This window comes from Pogoniulus pusillus, chromosome 37 (genome assembly GCF_015220805.1).
Source record: "Pogoniulus pusillus isolate bPogPus1 chromosome 37, bPogPus1.pri, whole genome shotgun sequence".
In the NCBI taxonomy this organism is placed as follows: domain Eukaryota; kingdom Metazoa; phylum Chordata; class Aves; order Piciformes; family Lybiidae; genus Pogoniulus; species Pogoniulus pusillus.
In genome coordinates this window covers 516,692-533,856 of record NC_087300.1, presented here as the reverse complement: position 1 = coordinate 533,856, position 17,165 = coordinate 516,692, and the positions used below count along the sequence as shown (strand labels likewise).

Sequence of the window (17,165 nt, the reverse complement as noted above, 5' to 3'; positions counted from 1 at the left end):
GTACTCCAAAGTCCCCCCAGCCCAGATGCCTTCCTCTGCCACCCCCCAGCCTCAGTGGTGGCACCTGGACTTGCGTCCCAGCCCACCCCCGGTGCCACCTACCTCTCCCCAGCATGGTGGCAGCTGTCTGCACTGTCCTGCTGATGGCATCATCCAGGGCAAACATCCAGTGGGGCTCGGTGTGGTGCTGGTGCAGCACCTGCCTCACCTGCAAGGGGCAGAGCTCTGCCAGGGCATCCTTGTGCCAGGTAACCAGCATGTCAGGGGGTCACTGTGCCAGAGCATCGCCATGCCGGAACACAGCCTGCACCAAGTCATCGCCGACAGCAGAACATCTCCCTGCCTGGGCATCACACACCCAGCACCCTGCCCTCCCACCTTGGGTACTCACCACTGCCTGGAAGCTGAAGAGGGGTGCCTGGAGGTGGATGAGGCTCAGCCCCTCCGCCTTTAACTTGCTCTGCAGTGCCAGGAGGTCCTGGCACAGTTGCTGCTGGCTAGGGCACTGGATGTAGTCCCGCAGGCAGCTCAGCAGCTGGGCAAGATGCTCTGAGCTCAGCCTTGCACCTGTCACACTCTGGCTGGGCAAAGGACATGCTCTGTGGTTGCCACCATGCTCACCCTGTGCCCTGCTGCAGTGCAGCCCCTCTGTTCTGGGCACGCAGCAGCACCTGTCTCTCCTCCAGGGCAGCGATGATGCCCTCTGCCTTGGTGCTGAGGATGCGGTGCAGTGTGGCACAGTGCTTGCTGTCCTGCTGCAGGAGGAACCCCTTGTGCCCACTTCCCTTGGGCAGGGACAACAGCAGGCTCTGGTCTGAACTGGCTGAGCCCTGGGTAGAACTAGGGGAGAGGCAGGCAGGGTTGGTACTGCCAACCCCTCTGACCTCGGGCATATAGGGTTGTGGTTTTGGGGTGGGCACGGCCATTTGGCTCGGCAGAGGGCAGCTGTAATGGGGAGGGTTGTGATGCCCTGGCATGGTGAGGGGTGCAGCTCTGGGATATGGCAGGGATAGTGGTTGCCATGGGAGTCAGGATGCCAACATCCTCCGAGTCTTTCCAGCACCCCCGTGCTTGGGCTGCCCTACCCAAAGTCGCTGTGGCTGGAGGCTACCTCATCCGGGTGGCACAGAACCAAGGGGCTGCCCGCTGCTCCCCTCCCCAGGGTGTCCTCCCTGGCTGAGGAGCCGCTGCTGTCCTGCGGGGACAGCAGCGGGGCCGAGCTGGTGGCCCTCGGGATGCTCATCCCCGGCGCCATGGAGCCACAGCTGAGCGGCCAAGCTCCGGAGCTTGCAAGGTTCTCTGAGCACAGCAATGCTGTGGAGAACCTCCTGGGACCTGGCTGAGTACTCAGGGGTCTGGACCAGGACATAGTGGTGAGATGCTGGCTCAGGTTGCCCGGAGAGGTGGGAGCTGCCCCATCCCTGGCACCATGCCAGGTCAGGTTGCTGTGGTTGGGGATGTCCTTGCTCAGCGCAAGGGTTGGCCTGAAGGAACTCCCAAGCCCCTTCCCACCCGGAGCGGTCTGGGAAACTGCGCTCAGAAGCTGCCCTCAGCTGCACGTCTCGGAAGGAGAGGAGCAGGTTCACCACAATGTCCAGGCTGAGCAGCGCCACACTGTCCAGGCGCTGCTGGATGCGAGACAGCTCCCGGCTCAGCCGCTCCCCCCGGAACATCTCCCGGGCCCGGCGGAGCTCCCTGCGGATCGTCTCCCGAAGGTACCCGCTGCGGGGGCAGCGGCGGGGCCGTTGGGTGGCACTTCTCCTTCCGAGACGTCATCCAAGCCAGGTGAGGAGCTGTGCCTCACGGGGCCAGATCTCTGAGACAGTGACAGTGGCCTCTTGCTCCATCCTTCAGAGTGGCAGTGCCCCTCCCCATGATGGTTCCCCTCCCCTGGGCACTGGGAGTACTGGAGACACTGAGGGCCAACCCAAACACCAACCTGTGGGCAGGACACAGCCACACTCCCGGGAGCAGGCAGGGGTTGGTCACCAAAATCTCCTGGTGCACACCCACAGCTCAGGCTCTGGGGGGTGCAGGTGACAATGACACAGACATCAGAACAAGAGGAAAATCCTTTATTGGGTTTCCATGCCCCCTGTCTGGCCCTGGCTCTGCTGGCATGGGACTGGCAAAGCCATAGTGCCACCCTACTTCCAGCCGTGGCCCTTGACCCTTTGGGGTGTCTTTGGCTCCTGGCACCATGCAGGGCAAAGGGAGACTCCAGAGACTGAGATTCAGGGCTGGGTGAGCTCCCTGTGCCCAGCTGCACCACCCTGGGAGCAGCTGGAGCATGCCAACCCCTGCTTCCTGGAGCATCCCCACGGGACAGGGTCAGGCCTGGGTGAAATGTCCCACGATGGTGTCCCCAGAGGCAGCTTGGGGCAGAGCCAGCTTTGCATAGTTGTGATGTTGGGGGGGGGCCTGAAGGACCCTGCAGCCGTGGGGGGCGGGGGGGCACTCCAGCAATGGGCAAGGATGCTGGCAGTGGGCAGGGACACTGCAGTGCTGACCTCTTCTCTGCCTGCCCCGGGAGCATGAGGGCAGCATGTCCCCAGCCCAGTGGCCTCAGATCCTGGCACAGTGGACAGAGAAGAGCAGGTAGCAGAAGGGGCTCAGTGGAGCTGTGCCCCGGAGAGCATCTGGGGAGGGTCCAGCCCCTTGCAGCCCCCACGGAGTGGGATACAGGGTGGAGGGGGTGACACAATGCACACCCCTCTGTACCCAGGCAAGTGGCAATCCCATGGGGAAGGGTAGGAGCCACTGCAGAGGAGGGATGGTGGGGGGCACACCCTGACCCCAGCTACACAAATCCACCCCCCCCAGACGTGACACAGACACCACCTCGCAGAGTTTAATTGGGGCAGGCCAAGCTACAAGTCTCACCCCACAGCACACAGCACTCACCGCCCTCCCCAAAACAGCACACGGAAAGCTGGGGGGGGTGGGGCTGGGGGTAACCCCCAGCAACACAAAGGCACAGCAAAAGCACACAGCAAGGCCCTGGCTCTGCTCCTCTGGTGGGCACAGAGGGGCTGGGGCAGGGGTCAGGGTGAGCAGGAGGGTCTGGAGAGGGATCAGAGAAGGGGCTTGGGTGCTGAAGGGGAAAGCACCTGAGAGCCTGATGGGGGGGAAAGGGCAGCCCCCAACCTCCCCTCCACAGCAAGCCCAAAGGCTGTGGAAAGGCAACAGGGCAGGGGGTGCCCAGGGTGGGGATGGGGGACTGTTGGGTGCTCTCTAAGTGGGGCCAAACCAAGCCCAGCAGCTCCCATGCTGCTGAAGGTACTCAGGTGGAGGGGGTGGTGCCCGCTGCCACCGAGGAGCCTGGGGACTCCTTGTCCAGGTGGCAGAAGTGGCATGGATTTGCCATGGGGCTGTGCATTGGCTGTATTGTGCCAGGGGCTCCGTGCATGACAGGGGGGGTGAAGGGGACCCCCCAAACACTTCCTTTCCTCTGCTAACAACTCCCAGGAAAACAGCAAACCACCTGGGGAATGCCCTTCATGCAAAGCAGGTGAGAGTACCACACCACCATCCCCCTCTGAGGAGGGGCCAGGGAAGGGAGAAGCTCAGGGGGCTCAGGGGGCGTTCAGCCCCCTCCCCATTGCCGCAGGCACCCAGAACCTACTGGTTGTCCTCTCTGGCAGCGTGCAAGGAAAGAAAGAAGGGGCACAGCCCCCCAGGTTAGACACGAGAAGAGCCTGAGCCCCCACCTGGCTTCCAATGGATGGTTCTGGGAGTCCCCATGGGGCTCAGAGCCAGGATCCGGCCGGGCAGCAACAGACAGGCAGGACACCAGCGAGGGGACAGACAGGGCACGATGACCCCTCCCCCATCTCCCAAATCCTTTCACCCTGAGTGAGGGTGGACTGGCACAAAAACAGCCACAGGTGACAACACTCAGCTGCGAGACAGGACACAGACACTGGGGATGGCACCCCTGGATGGGGCTTCGAGGCTGGCCTTGACCTATGCACGACCCAGCATGGGGCACCCCCTCCCCAGGGCCATCCCAGCCAGGGCTGTGGGGTCCTTACAGCGTTTGGTAGGTGCTGTCTTTTGACTTGATGAACTTGATGATGAAGAAGACCACGGCCTGGATGCTCAGCACCAGCACGATGCCGCCGATGAAGCTGGCAGTGTCGAAGCCGGGCGGGTGGAACTCAGGGCTGCCCGTCAGAGGGGCACTGGTGGTGGTGGTCCCTAAGGGCAAGGGGAGAGCAGCGTGGGGAGGTTATGGGACTGACGACCCCACTAAGGAGAGGGGATCTGGGGCTCCACACAGACCCCGGGGCTGGGATGTCCTCACTGGCACACGGATGGAACAGACTCAGCCCCTTGCCGAGCTGGAGCAGGCAGCACCGCGCAGGAGGGGAGCCAGAGGGGAACGGATCCCAGCGGGATCAATAATGCAGAGGGCCGAGGGCTCCGGTTACTCTCTCTAATTAGCCCAAGGTTCTCCAGTTCCTCTTCCTGGAAGAGGCTCTGCGCTTCTCTGCTCCCAGGCTCTGGCCCAGCTTGGCTGGAGGTGGCACTTCCCAGCAAAGGTGGCAGCAGGGCTGTTTCTTGGGTGGGTTCTGAGGAATTGTGCCCCTGCCCCCAGCCCCACACTGGCATTGCTGCAGCCCATGGGGGATGGGGACAGGGCTGTGTGGGTGTTCCCTGGCACCTTGAGGGTGCTGGCATCTCCTGGGAACAGTCAAGGTTGAAGCTCCGTGGATGCCAACCCTGAGGGTAGCTCTGCTCTTCCCTCCACAGTAACACAAAACACAGAGGGAAGCAACTTGTCCCATCCCACTGGATGCTGTCCCTTGGGATGCCTGGACCCCCCCAGCCCATCCCACCACCTCCTGCCCCCTCAGACCCACTCACTTGGGGAATGTGTTGCCGGCTCCTTGCTGTGGGACTGTGGAGGCTCTTCAGTGGGGGACCTCAGCGCTGCTGGGGACAGCGACAGAGGGATGGAGATGGAAAGGTTACTAAAGGACATCACTGTGCACCCTCACCCCTTGTCCCAGTCCCAGGGGTGGGACTTCATCCCCACAGCCCTGGCACGCACAGCAGCACCAGGGGGCTGGGAGGTGCTGCTGGGCCCCAGAGTGGGCAGTGTGGTTACCTGGGCACAGGGCACTGCTGTTGTAGAGCGCACAGGACTCCCGCGCTGCCACCCCGCTCTGCACGCAGCTCCCGGGCTCTGCGGGCAGAGGGAGCAAGGTTTGCCCACGGGACTGAGCTGCAGCAGCATCCCACCGTGGCCACAGCCCAGCAGCAGCAGCTGGGGAAGGCTGGGTGGTAGGTGAGGGCCCCTCACTGTCCTCCCTCCATGGCTGACCCCCTCACCTGGTTCCTCCTCGGGTGCCCTGCAGCCCACCCAGACGCAGCCGGTGCCGTTGTGTGGGGCGGCTCTGGCCGTGCACGTCTCACAGGACCTCAGCTCACCACATTCTCCTGCTATAAACCGGGGCAGGGGATGAGCTCCAGGCCAGCATCCATCACCCACCCATCAGCTGGGGTCTGGGCTGCACCTCCTGCCCCACAGAGGAGGATTTCTCATGACCACAGAATAATAGAACTGGTTTTGATGGAGAAGCCCTCAGAGCATCAGATCCAACCATCAGCCCAACCCCACCATGGCCACCAAACCATGTCTCCAGGTTCCACAGCCACAGGTTTCTTGAACACTTCCAGGGCTTGGTACTCCATCACCTCCTTGGGCAGTCTGTGCCAATCCCTGACCACTCTGGCAGCAAAGACATTGTTGTTCATCTCCAACCTAACCCTCCCCCGTGCAATCTGAGGCTATTTCCTCTCATCCTATCAGTTGCTAGTAGGGAGAAGAGATCAGCTTCCATCGGGCTCCAACCTTTCAGGGAGCTGTAGAGAGCCAGAAGACCTCCCCTCAAGCCTTGTCTTTTCCAGGCTAAACAAGCTCAGTTCCCTCAGCTGCTCCTCATGCAGCAGGAGGGATCCATTACCAAACCCATCCTGCCCAGCTGCAGGTGAGTTTGTGTCATCCTCAACTCCCCGCAGAGGGGACACCCCACAGCTCCCAGCACCCACGGCCAGGCAGGACAGGCAGAGCTCACCCCACAGCAGATGGTGAATCACTCAGGTGCTGCTGGAGCTGCTCTCCCCCCCACGCACACTCATCATTAATTTACAGCCATGGCTCCCAGCAAGGGAGGGGGAGCAGCGTCTGGGCCCTGCCTGCACTTCACTGTGTCCTGCAGCCTCGTTTGCACCATCCTGGGAAGGGACCAGGAGCCCTTCCCATCCTGGATGTGCTTCCAGGCTCACAGGGGGGAAATGACCACCCTAAAACCCGACCCCTGGTTTTGCAGGAGAGGGCTATGGGCTGGCACCCCCCTGGGCTGGCACCCTCCTGGGCTGGCACCCTCCTCAGGAGGGCTTGGCCATGCAGGGACCAACCTGGCTTTGCACTAGGCTTGTTGGAGATGGTTTCCCACCGCCCCACCTCCCTTTAGGGTGGGCAGCTCCCCTGCACTCAGTCCCCCTCACCTGTCAGGGTCCTCCTGGTCACCAAGGCCATGTCTGGCTAAACCCAGAGACCTTTTCCTTCTGCCAGTGCTCCCCACAGAGCAAAGGCACAGGGGGCAACCGATGGCGTAAGGTGCAAAGTGGGATGCTGCGGAGCCATTGCCATGGCTACGGAGGGGTGGGCACAGCACTGCCCTCCGCCCGCCCGCCCCGCTCCAGCATTTAGAGACCTGCTGGGAGCCAATGGGGAAGTGGGACTGGGCTCGCCAGGGCTCCAGGCAGGTTGATCGTTCCAGTTATTTTTATCGCGGCAGGAACAGACACTGGAGCCCAGCGTTAGCAGCTCGGGCTCCTCCCATCAGATGTGGGGAGAGGAAAATAAAGGGTGGGGGCAGCCCCACCTCCATGGGTGCCCTGGGTGCAGTGGGACAGGTCAGGGTGGCACTGGGCGGGGGCAGGGTGAGGGGAGAAGGGGAGCAGCAGCAAGCTTGGGCTTTGCATCATCGATGTCCGGAGTTGCGGGCACCCGGGGCAGAAGGGTGACAGCTCCGCTCCCCCTCCCCACGAGATCCTCGCGCCCTTCAGACCCTGTATCCCGCTTATGCCGCACCCTGCCAAGCCCTGGGGGTCACAGCAGGACCCTCAGTCCCTCTCAAGCCCCAAAAGGCAGGACCAGCTGTGGGAACGGAGGCTCTTCAGCCCCATCGCGCCTGAGGGCGGCCCGCAGGCGAGGGGAAGCCCGAGCGAAAAAATATCCTCCCCCAAAAGTTCTGCAGCAAAGTCCTCTCCCCCCCAACCTGCGCTCCCCTCGTTACCCCCCAGCCATACCTGCGCGGGTGGGTGCGGGTCCCTGCGCACACAGCAACGCGCAAAGCAACGCGTAACGCAAGGTCCCTGCGCCCGGGGGGGCCATGGCCCGGCCCGCTTTAGGCTCGGTTCAGCCCAGCCTGGCTCGTCTCGGCCAGGTCCCGGCAGGAGGTGTCGGTGCGAAGCTCCCGGGAGAGCCGAGCCGCGGGACATGCGCGCCCGCGGGAGGCGGCCCCGGTTGAGGAGGGGAACGGGGACAGACGGGGACGGGGAGGGACGGCCCCGCCTCGTCCTGCCCCGCCCCGCCCCGGGGGCCCGGCCCATGGTGGGGCCCTGCCACTGAGGTGCATCCAAGCCCCCGACACCTCCTGCGCCTCCCGGTGCGGTGTCCGGGGGCAGGCGGAGCTGCCCTCGGTGTGTGTGGGGGGTTCTGGAGCGCCGGGAGCTGCACCCCAGCACGAACCCTGCTGCAGAGCACTGCACCCCTGCACTTGTGCTCACTGCTCTCGCTGCACTCGCTCCAGCTTCCGGACCACCGCGGCTCATCCTCCCGGGGGCTGCAACGGTTCCCTCCGCCACTCCCGGAGCCCACCCACACCCCCTCCTCATGGCTCGGGGCCGCCTTCAGCACCGCGAACAGCTCCCGCCGAGTCCGCCCGAACCGAACCGAGCTCCGCGGGAGCAGCCGCGCCCGAGGCCACCAGGGGATCCCAATCCCCGTGGGATCCTATCTCGGACATCCCGGTACCCCCGGGCCCGGCGGGGGAAGGCACCGGGACTTCGAGGAACAGGGGCGGGGGCAAGTCCCGGCAGGGTCCCCGGGGTGCCCTTCCTTTCTCCCACGTCCTCCTCCTCCTCCTCGTCCTCCTCGTCCTCGTCCTCGTCCTCCTCCTCCTCGTCCTCGTCCTCCTCCTCGTCCTCCTCCTCGTCCTCCTCCTCGTCCTCCTCCTCCTCCTCCTCCTCCTCCTCCTCCTCCTCCTCCTCCTCCTCCTCCTCCTCCTCCTCCTCCTCCTCCTCCTCCTCCTCCTCCTCCTCCTCCTCCTCCTCCTCCTTCCGACGAGGATGAAGGCTCCCCGCCAGCCACCCCCCACCCCCGGGCCAGGCCTTGCCGCTTGTGCCGGTGATGAATTATTCAGCCCCGTGCAGGAAGCAGGGCCCGCGGGGACCTGCTGGTGAAACGCGGGGGGGCTGCGCACCCCCAGCTGTGCGGGGGCAGCAGAGGGGCACACATAGGACCCAGCTTCACACCCTCACCCCCACGCTCCAATTTCCCTACACGGGGCCGCCCCCTCCTTCCACACCTCATGCCCAAACGCACTGGAATCGGGGGTGGGGAGTGGGCAGCTGGCACCCCCTCCTCTGCAACATGGCCCTGTCAGCGGGGAGGGACCCGGGCTTGGGCGGAGGGGGGTCCCGGGGGCGTGGGAAGGGGTCCCTGAGTGGGGGGGCTGTTTTTATGAATGAGCTGCTCCAGCCCCGCTGAGATTACTATGCGGCGCGCGCGCCCGGCGGGGAGCTGATTGGCTCCGGCGCGCCATTGACGTCACAGAGAGGAGAACGGAGCTTGCTGGGGGGGGGGGGGGGGCTGTGGTGAGTCACCCCCCCCCAATACACAACACCCCCAACATCATCCATCCCCCCCTCACCGGGCTCGGTCACTATAACTCGGCTGCGCCCATGGCAGTGGGCACCGAGCCCGGGCTCAGCACCCCGGCAGGTGAGTGCGGGCACTGGGGCGGGGGGAGCTCGGGCATACCGCCCGGGGGAGTGGGGGGGGGGGCCACGGGAACCGAGCCCGGCAAGAACATCCCGGCAGGTGGGTGCGGGCACCGGGTGGGGGCATGGACATGGGAGGGGGGGACAGGCAGTGAGGGGTGCACTGACAGAGGGATCGGGGGTAGCACCACGGGCACCGCGGGGGGCACCGCGAGGGAGCCTACTTGGGCTCTGCTGCCTGCTCGGGTGTCCCCCCCAGTGCAAAAGAAGAGGATCTCCTCTGTTGGGGGCCGGGCCCTGTTTGAAGGGTGGGTGCGATTGTGGTCACCCCCTTCATCTGCTGCCTTGGATCCTGGTGGTTTGGCCCCAAAGCCCCTCGGGGTGGGGGTGGGCAAGCCAGAACTAGTCCTGCCCCCTGTATTTCTCCTGCGCCCCCCCCCATATTTTTCCAATCCACCAAAATTACCACATGGACCAGCCCTGCAGGGGGGAGCAGGCCGGGGGGTGTGGGGGGTGTGTCAGGGCCGTGTGCCCCTCCCCGCTTATCACATATTTGTTTTACTTTGCTTGCAAGAGAATCAACCCCAAAGTGCCATGTCCAGAGGGAGCCTCAGTCCCCAGCACCCTGCTCTGCCCCCTCTGCTCTGGGGGGAGGCAGAACTGTCACTGTCTGGAGGCAGGCAGACAGCTCAGGTGAGACCCCGCAGGGACATCTCAGGCACAGGGACACAAGTGAGGCCCCTCAGGAGTAGCTCAGGTGGGTCCCCATCACGGGCAGCAGGTGCTGAAAGAGCTGCTCTTCCAGGTCAGTCTCTGCCACCATGATGGAGGAAGGTCCCCCCAACTCCAGCCAGGGCCAGCAGGGCCGCTTCCTGGCCAGCAATGGCACCGACAGCTCCTTGGACCTGGAGTCCGTGGTGCGTCCTCTCGCCTTGAACCCGTGGGACGTTGTCCTCTGCATCTCCGGGACCATCATCTCCTGCGAGAATGCCATCGTGGTGGTGGTGATCTTCTACACCCCGGCGTTCCGGGCTCCCATGTTCCTCCTCATCGGCAGCTTGGCCACTGCCGACCTCCTGGCTGGTCTGGGGCTGATCCTGCACTTTGCCTTTGTCTACTTCATCCCGTCGGAGGCAGTCAGCCTGCTCACGGTGGGGCTCTTGGTCACCTCCTTCACCGCCAGCGTCAGCAGCCTGCTGACCATCACCATCGACCGCTACCTGTCCCTCTGCAACGCCCTCACCTACTACTCGGCGAGGACGGTCACCAGGACTTACGTCATGCTGATCCTCACCTGGGGAGCCTCCATCTGCTACGGGCTCCTGCCCGTCATGGGCTGGAACTGCCTGAAGGAGCCCTCCACCTGCAGCATCGTCAAGCCTCTGACGAAGAACCACCTCATCATCCTCTCCGTCTCCTTCTTCCTGGTGTTCGCGGCGATGCTGCAGCTCTACGCCCAGATCTGTAGGATCGTGTCCCGCCACGCCCACCAGATCGCCATCCAGAGACACCTCCTGCCCAGCTCCCACTACGTCACCACCCGAAAAGGCATCGCCACCTTGGCCGTCATCCTGGGCACCTTCGCCTCGTGCTGGCTGCCCTTCGCCGTGTACTGCCTGCTGGGGGACTACAGCTCCCCCGCGCTCTACACCTACGCCACGCTGCTCCCCGCCACCTACAACTCCATGCTCAACCCTCTCATCTACGCCTTCAGGAACCAGGAGATCCAGAAGGTGCTGTGGGCTGTGTGCTGCGGCTGCTTCTCCCCCACTTTGCCCTTCCGCTCCCGCTCCCCCAGCGACGTCTGACGCCAGCCGCCCTCCCTCGCCAGCCTCTCTGCCCCTCTCACTCAGCCGATGTGGTTGGGGCATTTTCTGGGGGGTGGGTTTTGCCCCTTTTCCTCCCCAGCGACGCGTTCCGGGAGCTCTCCGAGCCCTGGCAGCTGTGGTTAATGGCTGCGTTTGGTGATCTGGGAGCTCGGCTCCAGGAGCTCTTCCCGGCCCCATCCTGCCAGCCGCAGCCTTTCTCTCCCTCGATTTTCCTGCTTTTCCAGCGTGCAGGAGGGAAGTGCATTGCATTTGCAACCCACAGTCGATATTTGCGCGCGGGGGGGAGAGTCTCATATTTTCTTTACAACTCTTTCTGGTAATTGATTCTTTTAAGGGGGGGCCACACCGGCAATGTTCCCCCACACTGCCTGTGCCTCATTACTTACCTCAGAGAGTGACATCTACACTAACTACACTCGGGGAAGGGGACACGCTCGCCGGAGGAGGGGGGTCTCCCCCCCAGCCCTCCATCCATTGATCTATTACTGTTTAATTACTATTCGATATCCTCCCAGCGCCGCCCCAGCGCTGGGCCCTGCTGCCCTCTAGCGCTCGCTGCCTTCGGGCACCAGGCGCTGCGGAGGCTTCAGCCCCCGAACCCGGCAACTTTGGGGTGCCCTGGGTGCTGCCTCCCCCGGCACCCGGGTTCGCCCCCTGCTCCTCCAGCCAAAGCCTTTCTCTGCACTGGGATTTGCACATGGGGGGTGAATGTGAAGAGGCTCCTCAGGCTGGGGACCTCTCGGTGGGGTGCTGCAGGGTGGGGGTGGGAGGGAGCTGCTTCTTGTTTACAACCATGGGGAAGGGAGGGAGAATAAAAGTAACTTGTGATACGAGGTGCACCTGTTTGACGCTGGGGGGTGGGTGGGTTGGGAGGGAGTCTCCCGGGGATGAGGGAAGCAGGTGGAGGACCCCACAGTGTCACCTCGAGTCCAGACAGGGACCTTCACCCTGCTGCGTTTCTCTGCACCCGGTTCAGAAATGCCAAACGACAGCACTGCCCTTCTCCCCCCCCCCTCCAATCACATCCACTTAGCAGGAGTCAGTCCCGGGGGGGCAGCACGGCAGCCCTGGCTATCCTCACCCTCATCATCCTCATCATCGCAGCTCGTCCAGCTGGCAGAGGGGCTGCCTCACTCCCAGCAAGATCACAGGCAGCTGCCTTCACCCCAGCTCCACTCTCATGGAGAGTACAGGCAGCTGCCTGCATCCTGATCCTTCTCCCAGTGAGGGTACAGGCCCCCTGGTCCTTCCCCTGGTGAGGGTGTGCACAGCTGCCCTCACCCCAGGCCCTCTCCTGGTGGCACAGGAGATCTGAGGCTTTATCAGGACCCCAACTCTGAGCTGCCAGAGCTCAGCTAGGCTCTGGGATGCTCATCTCTGCTGCTCACATCCTTTGCATCCCTCATCACGGAGCTGACAGAGTTAACAATGACAGAGCTAATTGGGGCAGCCTGTCCCCTCTGGTAGCCAGGCTCTGTGCCCCGAGAGCCCCCCGTGCCCCTTTGCCCACACCAGCCAGGGAGCAGCAGGTCTCCCGCGGGCATTTGTGCATCCACAGATGCAGGGATGTGGCAGAGCCCAGGGCTGCAGAGCAGCGGGAGCCCAGCAGTGCTGCGCAGTGCAGGATGAGTGCTGGTCCCCCGAGGCTTTGTCTTCACCTTGGGCTCGGGGACGTGGTGGCAGCCCGCGGGGTCACTGCTGCTTGTTGCAAAGGAAACGAAGATTTTCTGTGGCTCCTCAGCTGAGCTGAGTGCTGGGAAAGGGGAGATGGCGACAGCAAGGCGAGAAGAGGCTGGGGAGAGGCCGAAGGACCCACGGACCAGCACCTCCTGCTCAGCAGGGCTTGGGCTTGGCGCTGGGGATAGGCTTGGGAAATTTGGGCCTGCCTCTTGTCCCCACTGAAGTCATGCCAGAGGAAAAGGGGCAGAGCTCCTGCCCTGCTGTGCCCTGGGGCTGAGCTGAGGACTCTCCACCCCTCGGCCAGGAGACAATTCCCAAGCCCCCTCCCTGGCAGTGAGAAATCCTCTAATTCCCAGCCCTGCGTTATCCATGGGCAGTTTATTCCTGGTTGCTCTTCTCTCCACACCGTGCAGCAGCCCAAAGAGCTTTTCTCTCCCTCCTGCTTCCTCTGTCGAAGTGTTCAGAGGGGGCAGCTGCAGGCCTTTCACCTCTCCATGGTAGGCAAGTGCAGCCTCTGCCGCCTGGGGCCCCTCCTGCTTGCCGGTGTCCCTGTCAGCTCTCCTGGAGGCAGGGTGACACACTGTGGTTTGGAAGCATGTGGGGAAGAGGCAGCACTGTGTAGGTCAGCTGGAAAACCCCCAAAGCTCCCCACCCACCATAGCTGGCAATGGGGTGGGCAGAGAGATGTGCTGGAGCTGCTGAGCTTCCAAAATTCACCTGGGGGTATTCACAGGGCTCAGAGCAACAGCTTGGCATCAAAAGTCACCATGACCACTTTGGGCCAAGGGGACACCTCTGCTTGCCTCCCCCCAGGACTGGTGATTCAGGGAGCCCTTGGAGCTGGAGACCACATTGAGACCTCTACCCACCACCACAGCTCCCCCCAGCACATCACTCCTGGCAGCTCTGTCTCCTACCCACCACCATGGTGGCTGCTCCATGTACCACTTCCCGGGTGGGAAACCTTCCCTTCAGCTCCTACCAGTGTGCAGCTCACTCCTGCAAGGACGGATGAGGAAAGCTAAGGCTGAAGGAAGCCAGGACCCCAACCCTGCCATGGTGCTGGCACCTCCCCAGCAGCGAGTCCAGCAGCATTCCAGCTGCTGCAGGCCTCCAGAACAGGCAGCAGGGAGCAGGGAGATGAGCAGCCTGCAGCAGGGCCCAGTCTGCTACCTTTTTGGGTGGAGGAAGATGCAGAAAGCAGAGGCATAAAACATTGCCAAATCCAGCTGAGAAGCCACTCGAGTGCCAAAGCCACCTCCATGGCACCGAGGTGCAGGAGAGGCTCTGGGGGACCAAGACCTAGTCTGGGGTTAAATATGAGATGAGAGGCTGTGAGTGGGAGAAAGCTGTGGGGATGCTATTGCCCCAGCTGTGCCCACACATCTGGCAGGCTCAACCCTCCCCAGGCACCCTGTGTCCAGCCCCATGGCTCCCAGCAGATGCTGTAATCCACAGGCAGCCTCGTCTCCAAACCCTGCCCATGATGTGGCAAGGGTGTGGGGATGAGGGCACAGGGCTCCAGGCAAGGTTTGCTTCTCCTCTCTGTCCTGGGCAGCTGCTGTCCCCTTGGCAGCAGTGGGGCTTGGCTCCAGCTACTGCTCTTTTCCACTTTTCCACCTTTTTTGGAGCAGGGACACGGGACAAAAACATTGGCAGTAGCCATGGCAAAGCCAGGGCTGGTCCCTGCCAGGTGAGAGCTCTCCCTCCTCTCACTCTGGTGCCAAAACCAGGAGGACTTTGCCATCTTGGAGGATAGAAGGAGGTCAGTGCCACCCCAAAATACTCCTGCCAGCACCCTGAACCCCAACTCTCCTGCATGAGTCTGCCCATTGCCCACGCCATGCCCCAGGGATGGGTCTCTGCTCCCAGTGATTTGCTGGAGTGCCAGCATGGGGAGCAGGAGCCCTGACACCCCCTGCAGCATGGCAGGCAGCCAGGCTGGGAACACTGGGCCACAGGGAGCGCAGAGCAGCTCTGGTTTGTGGCCTGGGTTCCATTTAAATGAGAAACCTCAGTCCTGGCTTGGGGGATTTTGTTTCCTTGGAAGCAGAGCAGGCAGGAAATGAAGCAAACGTGGCCCTGCTCGCTCAGAAGCATTTCAGCGAGTGCCGAGGGCAGCAGGAGGCATTGCCCAGGGTGTCTGCAGCTGTGGAGCACCATCCCCTGCCACCATGGAGCTGTGGCACTGAGAGACATCACCCAGCTCTTCCCAGGGAAGGGAGCCTGGCCCCAAAGCCGCTCCTGGTGGGAGACAGCAAGCAGCAGCATGGGAGCCTGCTTTGTGCCCAGCACCCTGCAACCTCCTCTTTTATTCCTGCACCAACATCTGAGGAGGCTTCACACCATGCCCCCATGAGCAGGGACCCAGGAGACCCTCTGCTCCCCTTTGGCAGCTCGCAGAGGACGAGACTCAGCTGTTGGCTTGGGGCTGGGGCTTTGTCTAACTCATCCTGGCCTGGAGATGGTGCTGGGAAGAGTAATTTGGCCCTGGCTGCAGCCCCAGCTCAGTGCCGGCTGCTTTAAGCCCTCCACATGCAGGCGCTGGCCTTTGCGGGAGCGGCTGAGCCCAGCGCAGAGCTGCTGCCCTGCCAGCCTGCAGAAGAAACTTGAGCTCCAAATACATAATTCCTCTGGCACCCTGTGGTTATTTGTGAGCTGCTGTGAGCAGATGGAAGAGTTACAGATAAAGCCGTCCGCAGCACGGGAGCCGATTGCCTTCCCCACACAGCCGCGTAGGGAATGGCAAAGGCAGGGAGGAGAGGAGGGAAAAAAGGGAGGGAAAAAAAAGAGGGAGAAAAAAAAGGAGAGAAAAAAAAAGGCAGAGAGCGAGAAAGAAGGAGTCAGCCATTTCTAGAGGGGCTGAGCTGCCATCTCAGCACACCTACATGCAAGAGATGGGGACTCTCTGCTGGCAGCAGGCCCTTCCCGGGGAGCTGGAAGAGGGGAGAGCTCTCCCACCAGCCCCGGCTGCTTGGCGCAGGCAGGCAGCGCGTCGGGGGTGACATTGGCACGGCAGAGCTGTGCCACACACTGGGAGAGCAGCCTGTTAACGCTGATCCGAGCTGGCAGCGCCTGCACTCGCTTTGGTCCCAGAGGGGGAATTAAGGGAGAGAAGCTGACGTCAGTGGTGGAAAGGACACGCAGCCCACTCGTCCACGGCAGCCGGCAGCATCTTCTGGGTGTTGCTAACACCACCTTGAAGGAGAAAACTGAAGAGGTCTTTGGCGACAGAGGGTCCTGTGGAGCCGCATCTCGGCAAGCTGCGAGCCGGCGCCGAGCCCCGCGGAGGGCACAGCTGGGCAGACACATCAAAGCTGGGGCCAAGGCCAGCGCCCAGGCACAGCCGAGCCCTGGAGACTGCCCAGCTGCAGCAGCTCCCCCGTGGGATCCTGCGGCTCCCAGAACGGGTTTAGGCTCCAGCAACACCAGCACTGGGCGTTGCCTCCCTGCATCGAGCTATATCGCGGGCTGGGGAGCAGCAGCTGCCGCTCAGGAGTGCAAGCCAGCAGCACGGCCACCAGCACACCCCCTCCGGGTCCCCAGGACGACTTCCAGAAGCCCTGGTATCCCGGAAAGCACAGGGCAATGTACTCATGTGCACCCAAAAAAGTAAGGGCACCGAGTTAGCCTTGGCCACAGCCACACCCATCCTGAGCAGGGAGCCAGGAAGCGCTGCTGCTCCTCCCGGATCCCAGATGGAGCCAGGAGCCAGGACGCCCAGCACCAGGGAGCATGGAGGCTCCAGAAACGTCTTCTTCCCCTGCCCTCCGCGCCCCTGCCCGGCTAAAGGGCTGCTTGTTCCGAGGCTGGCAAGGCCAATTAATCTAATGAGGCTCCGCAGCCAGGGACCATTGTCACCAAGAGCGGCAGCGCTGCGCGGCCAGCACCGGCGTCTCCGGGCAGCCAAGGGAATTTGGCAGGGCAAAGCTGGTGGCAGAAAGCAAGGCCGAGGAGGCAGCAGGAACAGAGCTTTTTGTCGCTCTCCACCGAGCAGCAAGAGAAGCGCATACAGGCGGGCGTCAGGCTCACGTAGGCAGGCACCTGAAGAAGGCCGGGAGCCATCGCCGCTGCGGCTGGGGCCGCGCAGATTGACTGCAGAAGGGACCTTGAGCAGATGAAACGGAGGCAACAAAACCCCAACCAAGCCAACCCGAGCAGAGCAGAGCGGCAGCAGCCCCCTCACAGCCCAGCTGCGGCGGTTCTGCTCTTGCAAAATGGAGCCTGGGCTCATTTTGTATGGCAGGGAGCGAGCGGGAGGCTGAGAGCTCCTCCCAGATGGTGCTTCCCTGGTGCTGGCACCCACCACGAGCAGCGCTGACGACCACTGGCCAGAGCCCCCAACCCACCCCGGTGTGGCTGTGTTGGTCCTGGGTAGATGGGGTCTGTGAGGGACCTGCTGGCATTCTTCACTCCTCTGGGGACAGGACCCAGCCTGGGCACCCTCAAAAGGCTAAGTGCAGTCAGGCTCCCCCAGATCTCAGCCCCAGCAGGGCATGGGGGGTGCCCAGCACCTGGCTGTGCTCCCAGGCAGGAGTGATGCAGAGCAGTCCCAGCAGTCCCTTTGCCCAGGACCAGCCAAGTTCCCGCAGGGAAGCCCCCCCCAGCTCCCAGCCCCAGTAAGAGGCGGACAGCAGC

General features: G+C 63.0%; 2 protein-coding genes across 7 annotated transcripts; one reads left to right on the top strand and one right to left on the bottom strand.

The window, feature by feature from the left end:
• Positions 1–2,054: 2,054 nt before the first annotated feature.
• On the bottom strand, positions 2,055–7,570 carry CD164L2 (CD164 molecule like 2). 4 transcript variants are annotated; one of them, XM_064172422.1, is made up of 6 exons: positions 7,324–7,570; positions 5,338–5,445; positions 5,114–5,191; positions 4,870–4,938; positions 4,035–4,200; positions 2,055–3,637 (listed from the first exon to the last, which is right to left on the bottom strand). In XM_064172422.1, exons 1-6 carry the CDS (start codon positions 7,406–7,408, stop codon positions 3,622–3,624), a joined length of 522 nt encoding a protein of 173 aa, XP_064028492.1. In that variant the 5' UTR covers positions 7,409–7,570; the 3' UTR covers positions 2,055–3,621. The 4 variants fall into 4 exon arrangements, with proteins under 4 accessions (XP_064028492.1, XP_064028491.1, XP_064028490.1 ...); XM_064172421.1 differs by having other exon boundaries at positions 4,870–4,935; positions 5,338–5,448; positions 7,324–7,566; XM_064172420.1 differs by having other exon boundaries at positions 5,338–5,448; positions 7,324–7,565.
• Positions 7,571–8,725: 1,155 nt separating this feature from the next.
• Positions 8,726–11,600, top strand: GPR3 (G protein-coupled receptor 3). Of its 3 annotated transcripts, XM_064172419.1 has the most exons (3): positions 8,914–9,019; positions 9,593–9,711; positions 9,824–11,600. In XM_064172419.1, the coding sequence occupies exon 3, from the start codon at positions 9,840–9,842 to the stop codon at positions 10,824–10,826; it is 987 nt and encodes a 328-aa protein (XP_064028489.1). In that variant the 5' UTR covers positions 8,914–9,019; positions 9,593–9,711; positions 9,824–9,839; the 3' UTR covers positions 10,827–11,600. The 3 variants fall into 3 exon arrangements, with proteins under 3 accessions (XP_064028488.1, XP_064028489.1, XP_064028487.1); XM_064172418.1 differs by lacking the exon at positions 9,593–9,711 and having other exon boundaries at positions 8,726–9,019; XM_064172417.1 differs by lacking the exon at positions 8,914–9,019 and having other exon boundaries at positions 9,163–9,711.
• The last annotated feature ends 5,565 nt before the right edge of the window (positions 11,601–17,165 follow it).